The sequence below is a fragment of the Ammospiza nelsoni genome, chromosome 6 (genome assembly GCF_027579445.1).
Source record: "Ammospiza nelsoni isolate bAmmNel1 chromosome 6, bAmmNel1.pri, whole genome shotgun sequence".
Lineage (NCBI taxonomy): Eukaryota > Metazoa > Chordata > Aves > Passeriformes > Passerellidae > Ammospiza > Ammospiza nelsoni.
Window position 1 is genome coordinate 28,118,943 of NC_080638.1, and position 12,911 is coordinate 28,131,853.

The 12,911-nt window shown below is 39.9% G+C and overlaps 1 protein-coding gene across 1 annotated transcript in view; it reads right to left on the reverse strand.

Moving 5' to 3' along the window:
- SPTBN5 (spectrin beta, non-erythrocytic 5) overlaps window positions 1-12,911 on the reverse strand; it is a 90,661-nt gene that overhangs the window by 67,055 nt on the left and 10,695 nt on the right. Inside the window, exons 8-21 of the mRNA XM_059474229.1 lie at window positions 11,378-11,610; window positions 10,781-10,934; window positions 10,077-10,277; window positions 8,731-8,937; window positions 7,395-7,586; window positions 6,525-6,677; window positions 5,826-5,956; window positions 4,903-5,154; window positions 4,063-4,350; window positions 3,185-3,431; window positions 2,218-2,357; window positions 1,120-1,219; window positions 395-565; window positions 142-306 (exon numbers count right to left, since the gene is read on the reverse strand). Of these exons, the coding sequence (XP_059330212.1) occupies window positions 142-306; window positions 395-565; window positions 1,120-1,219; window positions 2,218-2,357; window positions 3,185-3,431; window positions 4,063-4,350; window positions 4,903-5,154; window positions 5,826-5,956; window positions 6,525-6,677; window positions 7,395-7,586; window positions 8,731-8,937; window positions 10,077-10,277; window positions 10,781-10,934; window positions 11,378-11,610 (2,634 nt within the window). The remainder of the gene's footprint in view (window positions 1-141; window positions 307-394; window positions 566-1,119; window positions 1,220-2,217; window positions 2,358-3,184; window positions 3,432-4,062; window positions 4,351-4,902; window positions 5,155-5,825; window positions 5,957-6,524; window positions 6,678-7,394; window positions 7,587-8,730; window positions 8,938-10,076; window positions 10,278-10,780; window positions 10,935-11,377; window positions 11,611-12,911) is intronic.

A 12,911-nucleotide genomic window follows, 5' to 3' on the forward strand; every position in this document is an offset into this window, starting at 1 on the left:
TCTTTCCAGGAACTGTAGACAAAATGGAGACCTTAAAAACCACTTCTGTCTGGATGGTATTCTATTCTATGTGGTGTCCACACAATAGAGGAACCAGGCTCCTAAGCTATTCCTCCCGTCTGTTCCTCATGACTTCCTGACCTGCAGCAGTTCCATGAGCTGTTCCTGCTGTCCAGCTTGTCTCAGTTTGTCACCTCGCTCTATCATCTTGCCATACAATTCCCTCCACTTCTTCTGAAGCTCTGACATCTTCTCCTGGACAGAAACTGCAGCGTAATGGTTGTCTTGAATCAACTGATTTCCTTTCTGGAGAAACACAGAGCATCACTTTATTAGCAGTCAGCATCTATGAATTTCAGTACAAGATGGAAAACAGCTCCAAAGCTGCCTTCACCTTAATCAGTGTTGTAAAGTGCTCCTCATTAGCCAACATTTCCTTCTCAGCAGCCTCATGCCACTTCAGCTTGCGTAGAACATTTGTTGGATCTCGATAGGATTCATCTGATGCAATCTTGTACTTCTCTTCCATCCATATCAAAAGCTCAGCAGCATCACGATTAAACTCCTTACAGCAAACAAACAGGATTAAATTGATTTAACTAATGAAGAAGTATGATCTTGAACTATAAATGAGGTTTTAAGCCATCATAATATCTCTTGGTCTCTTTTTTACCACATTTACTAATCTGTTGCCTGTAATTGTCAGCGAAGTTTTGCATTGTTGATAGAATATTTTAACCAGAAGAGGACCAGTCCTCCAGTATAACTTCATATCTCAGCATAGAAACTAAGCTTGGTGCCAAAGCTTTGATTAACTGCACTAAGTTATTAAGGCCCAGACCAATAGTAAGTAATAAACAGAATAAATTCAACCAGTAGACAAAGCATTCTATTGATATTTTTCATTCAGAATCTCCTCTTTTAAAAAAAAATTCTATGGTTATAGCTTTGTAAGTTTAATTGCCAGTGCATCATCTGCTTCCTGGAAAACAAAGCTCTGTCCCACAGCCAAAGAGCTGTAGTAGGAATGTTCAGCAGTTTGAGTTTTTGTCTCATATTAAGACAAAGGATAAAATTCCAAATTCACAGATGCCTGACCAAATCTGCAGTATCAGTTACCTGTAGTTGCAGGGAATCCAACAACCTCTGTTTTCGCTTGGCATTGCTTTGTATCAGTTGCTCCCACCTTCTCCGGAGAGTGACCATTCTCTCTTCAATACTACCATGAAAAACAGAAAGTCCAATGCTGTACTAATACTGCTTCCCCTTGCTTATGCTGCAGTCATGACTGCGATATAAACGTAATCTAGTTTCTACAACTTTGCTGACAGGAAAAAGGGATATAAGACCCTGTCCCATCACCATGTTGGGCTCACCTGGAGAGCAGGTATTGCTTGCTAGCTGGTCTGGATTTTCCTCTTGTATGGCTGTGTCACATTAGTGCACTGCAGCCATACATTGGAACACTGAGACCTCCCTCTGCTCTGAATATTCCATAGTTATGTAATTGTTATATTACTTATAATTAACTAATAACTTCCACTTGGGTGTAAGTGCAATGAGGCTTTGGAATGGTTTTCTAATGGTAGTAGTGCTGGCAAGAAAACAGATCTTAAGGGCAGTTTTATAAATTTGTGGAGGGAGGGAGTGTTCAAGACATTATCACTTATGATCACAAGAACACAGTCTTCTGATCCAAGAGGTCCATTCTAAACCTCTGTTTCTAATTCTTGTTTGCAAAGGAGTCCCCTTACTAGATCCTCATGGCTCTAGCAGAGAGAAAGGAATTACAGGTTAACAGTTCAGCTTGGACAAAAACACGAAGGAGATGCTCCTGAAGAATTTTGCTTCAGTAACTTTTTGAAAGCAAACCGTATTTCTATCATTTGTCAGTATATGTGATACTGACAAATTAAGGAGTTCTTTTTCTGTAGGCATTTGATGAGTTTAGTCTAAGGAAGTTTTATCACCATGTGTAATTTATGATACAAAACAAATTATTCTAGTGTTCTGCCAAATGCCACATTTAACCTAAAGCTCATTTGTCCTAAGAGCACAGGAAATCTATTTTTTGAAAATAATTACTTTTGGCTCCCTTATCCATCAAATTGTGCATTGGAGGTCAACTAATTTCTCCTCAAAGAAAATTTTTCATTTCACATGATCACACTGGATCATTTATTAAGCTCAATAAAAAAGCAATGGGTTTGGACTCACACATGAGATGCAAAGTGCCTACTCTCTAGTAGGTTCACCCCATTTTCATTGAGTGCTTCCACTCGTCTCTTCAGTGCCATCAGCAGTTGTTCAAATTCCTGATGCTGCTTCAGGAGGCTTCGAACAGCATCTACATGGTCCTGCATTTGAAAAAGAAAATTTGGTCAGGACTTTTCTTGCTCTTATTGTTTCTGTATCAGTGAAAAAAAAAAGTTGGACCTTACTTTCCTCCTTCTCTCTCAGGCAGGAAATATGGTATACATTTTGCATGAGCCCAAGGATGTTCAGGGCTACAAACAAGCAGCATGTTTGCATCATATCTAGTTTCTCTGTTCTATGTTTCCATTATGGTTCCATTTTCACCTTCTAAGAAAATCTGCATTCTAAATTTATGTCCCCACTCTGGCCCATGTAGGGATATGCATTACAAAAGACTAACTTGCAAAACTTTATTCCACTCAGTTGATCCCAAAGTCTCAATGTTTTGGGTTCAGCTGAGAACATAAGAGGCAGTGAGAGACCACAACCTCCTTCTTCACTGATTTTGTAAATATTGTCTGCATTTTTTTTTGCTTCATATGCTTTAATATTCTTAAATTAATGAAATAAAAAGTTTTTTTTTAAAAAAAAGGTTGCATTTTTACTTGAAAAGAAATTACTGTGTTTAAGTGGAAACCTTATTTTTTTAATGGATGAGTCAATTTTATAGAAATTTTATATGACATGTACAAACAGCAACAAATCACAACCCTAGCTGTTTTAAATTTTTTTTGAGGGACAATGAGCTTTGTTCTCTTTAAGGTGAGTAAGAACATGAGAATGTTAATAAGATCCTGAAAGTCCAGTTCCCAAGCATGGAAATGCTGTGATCAGAAGAATAAAGAAGCCATTCTAATAAAGAAGGTTGTTACTACTCCCTGGATGGGGAGAAGAAGCAGGAGGAAACAAGATCAGCTGCTGTCCATACCCCAAGGTCATCCCCCCGGAGAAAGGCCTCGTGGCCAGAGAGGGCTGCGTTGATACGGTCTCCCTCCCTATTGAACTTCTGCAATTCCAGGCCATCCTGCAGCTTTTTCCATCGCTTTTCCCACATTTCCTCCAGCTCTTTGTTCTCCTTGGCAAGCCTCTCCATGGTCTGGTGGACATCTCGGCTCCTGTTGTTACTGGGTTGCTGGTCAACTACTTTGCGCCCAAGCTCTTCAAGCTGCAGAAATCTTCCCAGAGTCAAAAAGAAAAATGAGACCTCACTGCATGAGGGAATATGAATTCTCTTTCATCACAGCTCTTTGGTCTCTTGGCAGCACCCATACACCAAGTTTCCCTCCCTCCCTATTACCTTTTCCCTGCAGGTTATGCACTACAAAGTGCAGCTGTTTTATTGCTCAGGGATACATGCTGGAAGCAGTAGGTGAGATTTCCCCATTGGGACTGAAAGCCCACATAAGCAGGCTTCCATATTTAAAGGGAAAGGAGGGCCAACAGTATCTGGAAATTCATAACAGTGCAGAAGAACTGAAAATGATGGCAAACAGAAGCATAAGGCCCAAGAAGGAATGAGGTACTGGAAAGAAGTACAGATGGCACTTTCTGAGAGTGTCAGGAGAGGTTGTGGAATTCTACTACTGCAAACACACAGCTCCTCCTTCCCCCTCCCTCAGCCTACAGGATAAGCATGCAAAAGTTGACAAGATTTTATGTTTTGCAGTCTCCTTTTGTCATGAACATTCAAGTGAATGTGAATAAAATTTCGGTATCACCTTCATGCACAATTTATGTACATGATTTACACATTTCATTTTCACAGTACAGTTGTCATATCACCCCACCCTGCCAGAATCTCTCTACCTCTCATTCTGAGAGCCAATTTCTATCAGCAGGTCTTGATGTTCCTTCAGCAATTGCTCTGCAGATCCCACGTCCAGACCCATTTCTTCACTGCTCAGTTTCTCCCGAATGCCCTCTGCCCACAGCAGGAGCCTGCGGCTGTCTTGCAGGAAGGACTGCTGGTTTTGGGCCCACTGCAGAATGTCTCGCTTCTTTTGGATCTCCAGCTTGAGCTTTGCCAGAAGCCTCTCCATGTTTTCTACCTGCTCAGTGATGGCCCTGCTCTCTGCAGGGTTGGTGTCCTTGATCCTTCAATAAAATACATTCAACTGTATGAGCACTTAGAGCTTGAACCAGTACTCTTTAAAAGGAATGGATTTGGATATTTAGAATTCCATTAAAAAGAAAGTCAGCTAAGGCAACATATCCCCATTGTGAATGTACTGAAAACTAAAGTAAAAAACCTTAATATTTCAAATTTATTTGGGCAAATTTCCTTTGCACAATTATCTGCTATTCTCCTACCATCACCCTTGCTTCCCCTAACTACCCTCTTTCAGGACCTAAGTGATACCTCCATATTTTGAAGTAGGTAACTAACACTAGTAAGAGAGGATTTTTTAGAGCTACAAACAATCCTGTGGTATTCATCCTTCTACAACTGCGAAGTCAGGAAAAAAACACCTCCCCAGTCACCCAGCCACACTCAAGAGAAATCAGCTCAGTCCAGCAGGCAAGTGAGTTCTTTGGTTTTCTAGAAAGAGAAACTTCAAAAGCTGCTCTTTCTCTTTATAGCCATAATTTGCAGCATGATCTTAGAGAACTAGCAAAGAAAGCGAAAACATAAAGAAGGTTCCTTACGATTTTGCAACACTCCTCAAGTATTCAATTTTCCTCTCTGTCACCAGGACCTCTCTCTCAATTGTGTACAGTTTGCGCTTGTCTGACTCCAGTCCAGCAGGCAAGTTCCCTGGTTCCAGATCCCTGAGTTGGACCATCTTGTCTTGCAGTAGTACCCCTATGCTCTGACAGTCCTGAAGAAACGTCCTCACATCAGCCACTCCAATCAGCTCAGAGCCTTTCTCCTCCTTCAGTGTTTCCAGGGATTGCCACCTTGAAGCGAGATGATAATTTGTAGCCATTGTTATAAATGAACTGCATCTGCTTTCTGTTCAGAAAGAGTCTTGTATAAAGATTACATCAGGTCTTAAATGTCTGGGATGGGTGGGGGTGAATACCAGCACTCCCTCACAACATCAAAGTTCATATCAGTGTCATCTCCAAAATCGGGACCTGCTCAGGTGACCAGAACACTGTGAACACAATGCAATTGAATAACCATGGTCAAAATCAGGACCTGCCTATGCCCACTGAGTGACATGGTAGCAGGAATTCATTCACAACAGATACTAAATACTCCTAGTGAAGTCAAACATGGCTTGATGCTCCTTTCAAGATTTGTGAAGTATGTCCTCACCCTGATGCTTAAGTAACCAAATCAGCTGCAGCACAGCAGAACTACTCTGAATACAACATCGTCACCTGTGGATGAATTCACATTGTGCTTTAACAGGCACCCAAACATTTCTACAGTATAAGCAATTTGGTACCAGGGTCCTAGGAGCCCGCCTCAGTCCTGGAGACACAGCACTGAGCTCAGGGCCAGCCTACAGCCAGCTGAGGGCTGCCCCTTTCCCATCGGTGGCACTGCTGTCTAGAAGGGTCTAGAATAGTCAGCTCTCCAATTATCCCTGTTAAACAATCCTCTGCTTATCAGTGCTTACCTGATGTTGATCTTTTCCATCCAAGTCTGGATCTCAAAATATTTGCTGGGACTGATCTTCTCATATTTAGCAGCTAAGTTTTCAATGTCTTCCAGCTGGCCTTTGCCTGCAGCCAGTTCCGTTAAAAATCTCTAAAATGGAAAAATACAATAATGAAGAACATGAGGTTTTTCTGTTTCTGTGGACACAATTCTCTATCATCTCTTACATCCACTCATATCCCTCTTCCACAGGTGGCTTCTTCCCTTGCCTGCCTTCTCCATGCACACATGTGCACACAATTCCCCTGCATCCCCCTGCCCTTCCTGGTGTGCACACTGTGCACATATGTCCCGCTCCACTGGGATGCAAGTGCACTGATGGATTTTTTCATAATTTGGTAATTTCATAATTTTTTTAAAGTGATAATTTTTAAAATTTCATAATTTTTAAAAGTGATGCAAGATAAATGACAGAAAGAATCCTTGTGTACCATGGTACTTGTACAGGATACCGTGTTCACAGGAAGATAAAGGGACACAGTCACATCAGCTTCAGTAAGTTGGCATAGTCTGTACAAAAGAAATATCTGGCCTATGCATGACTCTCTAAGTTGAAATTAATGAAAAGGCTCTCAAAACATAATTTCTCAACTTTATCTTTTTTCTTAAGGTAAAATTGATTAAAAAGGGGTCATCTGGGAAGAGGAAAAAGGGATACCTGATATTTCTGTTGCATGACCTCCACATTGTCTGCTTGTGGTTGAAGAGTGCGGAAAATGTTCTCTTTATCTCTCATCCATGACTGAAATTCTTCGCAAGAGCTACAGAAGCGATAATATCCAATCATCTCCTCCAGAGCCTTTTTTCTGTCCTATAAGAGAGATGAAGACTTAACTATTGCTGCAATAACTCCTTACCATTTGAAGAAACAGAAAAAAGATCCTTCCATTTAAGCTACAATACACGTAGTATTAGTACCTTAGCAGTTTTCTCATACACTGCTGAAAGAGAACAGAACATGAAATTTTAAGATCACAATATTTCTTCCAGAGCAACAGTGGTTTAAAAGCATAAGAGAATAATTTGGAGAGTGCTCAGCCTCTGGACAGTTAGGAAGGCTGCTGTGCAACCTGCCACTGCTTGCTGAAGGCATAAGGCAGCAGTTTCTAGAATATGTAAAAGTCACATAGAACATGTTTGTGTCAGTCTTTAGGGCATGATTAGAGCAGGTGTGAGTGAAGAGCAGCATATTAACAAAATACAGGTCGCAGTTTATTTTTTCTGGTGTCAGCCTGGTGATTGAGGAGCTACGAGAAGCAAAAATGAAGGGGGGAAAAGAAAAGGATTACACAAAAGAATCTGCTTTTCATGGACTAAAATCCTGGAATATAAATGGGAAATTTGCCCACATAAAATCTATTTTGATAAAAAACTTCAGTGATAATCTCAGGGCTTGAAGTCCTTCAGGAATTAACAGGATTGAGGCACATTATTAAACTGAAAAGCAGAAGCCAGCAAAGCACTTAATTTCAGTTTTTCACTGGTTTGGATTTTTTCATGAACTGCACAGCAGAAGGGGATATTATACCTCAGCCATGCTCTGTAGATGTTCATAAAGTGAATCTATTTCTTCTTGGGTCTTCCGGATATTCTCTGGAAGGAAATGATCATCCAGACTTGAGGTTCCAGTGGATGCAGTTTCAGATGTTGCCCAGGTTCGACTGAATGGTAGCTTAGCTGTCTTTTGGTTTAAGTCACTTGGGGGTTCCCTCTTTGTCATCTTTCAAGAAAAATTTAACAAAATCAATGGATAAGAATTTCTGATTTGGATAAAATTTCACTTGGAAGGAAAATTTGGATTTGCTAGTTCAAATCACAGCATTCTGACCCTTTAAACCAAAAACTTCCAGTATTTTTTGGGAACTGTTTCCATTGTTTTATTCTGAGAAATTAATTTAAAAACCTGAAAAATATTCTGGTTTTGTTTAAAGAAGAAGTTTAATTCAGCTCATTTTAAAATGTATTGATACAGTAAAAATTCTCATTTTCTGCCCAAATCAAAGTTGTTTGGTTGGAGAAGCTTTTTTATTTTCAGGAGTGCCAACAAAGCAAGGCAACTAACTGTACTCATGGTTCTCTTTGTGGTGATGTTTCAGCAGCTGAACACTTCCAGTTTCAAAATCTATGAGTGCCCTAGTGAACCAATACTTCTATTTGTGCATCAACACCATCTTGTCATGTACTTTTTCACATTTCACAGCAAAGTAATAAAATATTTTTCTAATAAAAATTAATGTTGGATTGATGAGGTAAAGGAACGGCCACAAGAGATGCCCATTGCTCTCAAATTTACTGGGCTAAACATTGAGTGAATATAGACATTTAACATAAACTATGAAATGTGTCATTCATTCATCTCCCCCGAATTCTGTTATTAAATGAGCTGATTTCAGGTAAAAAGTTCCTTTTCTAGTCAGTGAAAAAGAGGGGCATCTGAAGAGCTTGACTTCATCTCATTTGTTTTAATAATAAGGGATGGAATGAACTGCTCCTGGAGCTGTGGGATAGTTCTTCACTACATTAAGGTACCAGAAGAATTTGTAAGGATGTTTTGATTAAATGTCTGCTTTTTAAAGATTATTAAAATTAATCATTTTATGAGAATAAAGAATGAGAATGTATTTCTGAGGACCATTAGATGTACTAACATGGATGAGAGCATTTCTAGCACTTTAAAGAATACTAACTAGGTGTGCTATGAGCAGAAAGTAACTTCTTTTTCGCCTAAAAATTTCTCCCAGTTCTAATTAAAACCCTAATTTGGAATACTCTATTTAGGTAAAACAAATAAAAAATGAATAACTGGAAAACCATTTCGCCAACATTCTTCAACACAGTGTGACACAATCCCCCCCCCCGCTTACTGCAGCTGGAGCGTGCTGTGCTGCGATGTCAGCCTGCTCCCTGAGGCGCCTCATCTCGGAGGAATAGGCTGCGATCTCCTTCTCCAGGCGCAGGTGACGGTGCAGCAGCGCTTCGGCGCCCGACTCATCCTTGCCGTAGTCCTTGCTGGCGAGCAGGGGCTGCCGCTCGCGCAGCCACGAATCCGCTTCGTCGACGTCAGCAAAGTACTGAAGGAGCACAGGGAGAACAACACTTGGATTTATGCTGGAAGTAGCATATCCAGCTCCTTCCTCTTTGTAAAATTATGAATAAGGGGAAGTTCCGTTAGGTCTGTAGTCTTCAGGCTACTTCCAGGTGTTGTGACAGCTATGGATAAGGTAAGTCTAAGCTTGTGATGTGTTTCCTGCTCACAACACAGCTAATTCACAGAATTATAGTGAGTAAAGAGATTCAAGGATTGCCTATGTAGCTGCTTAAAAACTCCTAACTAGTTAAAAATTAGTGGCACATAACAGCAGCAATAAAATGTATGATGTTGGTATGCATCACTATGTAAGACCAACAGATACTTTCTAATTGTTTAAGGAACAAGCAATGAACATGGTCTACAACAGAAGTTTACTTTTTCCAGAATTTGCAGTCTGCCTGGCTATGGTTGTAGAAGGGTGAAACATGGGTTTGAGACATAGAATAAAGGAACAACAGGAAACAAAGAATGCCCATAGTAATGAGGGACAATGAAAAACAAAAACACCATAATGGTGTCAATAGAGAGAAGAGAGCATTTAGACTTTCTTAAGAAAAAAGCTGTTCAGTTTTGCTCAAACATTTAATGGAAACAACAGACTGAGAAAAATCTTAAGAAGGGGAAAATAAGAATACCTGAGATAATGTGATAAGATTTAAGAATGTTGCTTTTATACAAATTCTTTATTTGCAGATGTGTGAATGTTTGTGGGAGTAAAACTGTAGGTCAGAACGGAAGGGTCAAACACTTTGAAGGATTTGTGAAGTTCGCAGTCAATTTAAGTCTTACAATGTGTTTCTTTTGTTGGTGGTCTTTGGAATTTTTTTCATTTTTGAAATATATCACGCAGCTACCTGATCCACCCTCTAAAAAGACTCTCCATTAGCGCTGTCATGTGAGTTATTTCCATTAGCACTTTAACCTTTAAAGCATCTCCCAGCTGCTCAAATCTCCTGTGTGCCTGGCTTGCAGGAGGATTGACACTTCACTGCCAGAGATCTTTTTGAAGGCCAACAGATGAAGTCTTTCCTGCCAGTGTTGTCTTCCACGTGGGGGCATGGGGCAGAACTGAGCTACATGCATGTCCCACATATCACACACCCCAGCAGAACCTCTTACCTGTTTGATGAGGGCTGCTGCCTGCAGGCGGCCTTTGCGATCAGCAATCTCATCTTGGAGCTGCTGCCACAGCTTCTGGAGGTTGTCTGTCTGCCTCAGAATGTCGTCCTGGCGCATGGGGTTCTTCTGGCTGAGCTCCCAGCCCTTCCTCATCACTTCTGTGCACAGGGCCCTGTGTGAATTGCACTCTGCCTCAAGAGCCTAGCACAAGGACAGAAAACCTGTCAGCACAGCTCATTCCCCACCAGCCAAGAGAAAAGAGTGGCTCCTACTCTCTGTTGCTGTCATGCAAGTATTTCCAAGAGCCCCATGTCTGATATTTTCACCACTTCTCTCTTTACCCTCATCTCTCTTGGATGGGAAAAAAAGGTAAGAGACACAGAAACTAGCAACCATTTTTTTTGCCCATCAAAAATTAGCTAATATGGAGCTCAGTGTATTCACAAGAAAGCCCACTTCTACTCCAGAATGAAGCATATTCCTTCTATACCCTTTTATTTCCACTCCTTGGAAAAAAAATGCCTACTCTATACATTTTTTAAAAATTCCAAACCCTGAAATAAGACAAGGATTATCTTATCCTTAAGATAAGGATTAGTTTGACAGCATTCTTATAAGTGCTGCACTGACTGAACTGAAAGACATGGATGATCTAAAATCTTGCTTTAATACAAAGACAAGGCACCAGCAACAGAGTAAGATACCTTGTTTTTCTGAATGGAGGCTGTGATCTGGCTGACATCTTTCCCTAATGTTGTCATTCTTGCCAGCTTCCACTTCTCAGAGATCCATGATTCTTCCTCTTTGCAATCACGGAAGAATTCAAAAAGCTTCAAGGCTTCTTCTAGCTGAGATTTACTGAACCAAGGAAACAAAGAGTATGTGACTGTCAGAATTAAGATTCATGAAGACAGTGGTAGATTGATTGAAGAAATATTTTAAAATTGAGAATTTGAATGCCTTTAGTTCCTCTTTGTCATATATTAATTTATTCATGGAATAAGACAAAAGAAACAAAATTATATTTTCTTCTTTCTCCAGGAGATGAGGAGATAACCATTTGCTATTCAGACTTCTCATAAAGCAAGTTATAATAAATGCTGAGAGTGAATCTGTTTCTCATCTATGAAAGTGAGTGATTCTTTCACAAGTGCAATCAAGACACTCAAGTTGCTTTTGTTATGTCTTGATAAATGGAGAAATGACAAAATTTCAAATGCTGGGAAGCTGTGCCTTCTCATTAAAGAATGGCACATTGGGCATCCTAATCAGGAAGAACAGAGCCAGAAGCACAGCCCTACCGTGACTTGCTCTGAGCTGTGAGGTTCTGGTACAGCTGACGAAGCATCTGAACTTTTGCATAAAGCAATTCTGATTTAACTGTGCTGTCCTTGCTGATTTCTGCTGTTCTCTGGGTGATGTGTGTCAATCTGTCATCATAGGAAGAGATCTGTGAGTCAACCAAGTTGTGATTCTGCAGCAAATCTACTACTTCAAGGAGCTGCTTCCCACAGTCCTGGGAATTCACCAGCACCTACAAAATGAGAATAAAAAAATAGACATTTTCAGAGAGTCCATCCAGGGTCTCAGTGCAAATAAATCAGTTAAAAGGCTCCTGTTGTCTCTCATAGCTTCTAAATATCCTAGAATGTCAGATAGGTAAAGCTAAAAACCTGCCTATTTAGAGAAATTATACTTTTTTTTTCAATTCTAGAAGCTAATAGCAACAATCCAGAGTTTTGATCTGTTGCAGTGTAAATAACGGTCTCATCACATAGGCATCTAAGATATTTCTTCTGATGAAGCACTCAAGGTCTCAGGATTTGTGGGTGCAATGAATATCTCTTTGCTATAGACCCAACTGTAGGCAGATTGATTCACAGTCTGTATTTGAAGAATTCCACAATATCCCATTCTATGATATGTTCTAACTGCAATGTTCTTTCATTTGAGAAGCCTACTTGCCTATGTAAATAATGAAAATAAGTACTTTATAATAGTTAATTGGTGACTGATGAGAAGTGCTTATCAGTCTGTCTTCTTCCCAATTGTATCAATGGATACAACCATTAATCCTAGGGTACTATCTCTCCTTACCAAACTTTTCCCATATTCTCAGACTATTGTTGTTCCAATATTACCATTAGCTATTCTTTGCCTACTAGCACTAGGACAGAAATATTTGTAACTTAGAGATATCTCTTATCTTTAATTTGAAATTCACAGCTTCATATACCATACTGACTCTTTCAGCTTGGGTACAAAGCAACCTGTAGTCATGAGGATTTTTCTGTCTTCAAGGCAAAGAATGTACACATACTTCCTTCCATTACAAAATCAATATGAACCCAGTTATTTCTCATGCTGGATAGTTTGTGCTTTAACAAACAGCTGGAAATTCTTGCTAAAAGCAGCCACTATGCATTTACAGTGGAACTTTTCTTTCTCATGAGCTTATATACCTGTAAGGCTGAGCTAATTCCCATCTGTAAAATTACTGCAGGAACTTCCAGAAGCTATTCAGAAGAATTATGTGGAATGGAAACAGGAGTGTGTTTATTCCAATTTTGCTTTTGCAATCGTAAATTTAGAAAAAATTGTTTCACATCTTTATATTACCATATAACTTGAACCTGTAGTACATTCCATGTAATAGGATTCCTGGCTTTCCTTTTAGGGAAATCCCCTAGAGCAAAGCTTGTTTTTCCTTGTGTAGTTATCGGTGATGATGAACCAAAATACTCAATTAGACATCTAGGTAAAAACTGTCTATTTTTTCTATAGCTGGTAGACAAATCTCCTGTTGGCAGCAGCCAGTCCCTGGAACACGGGGGA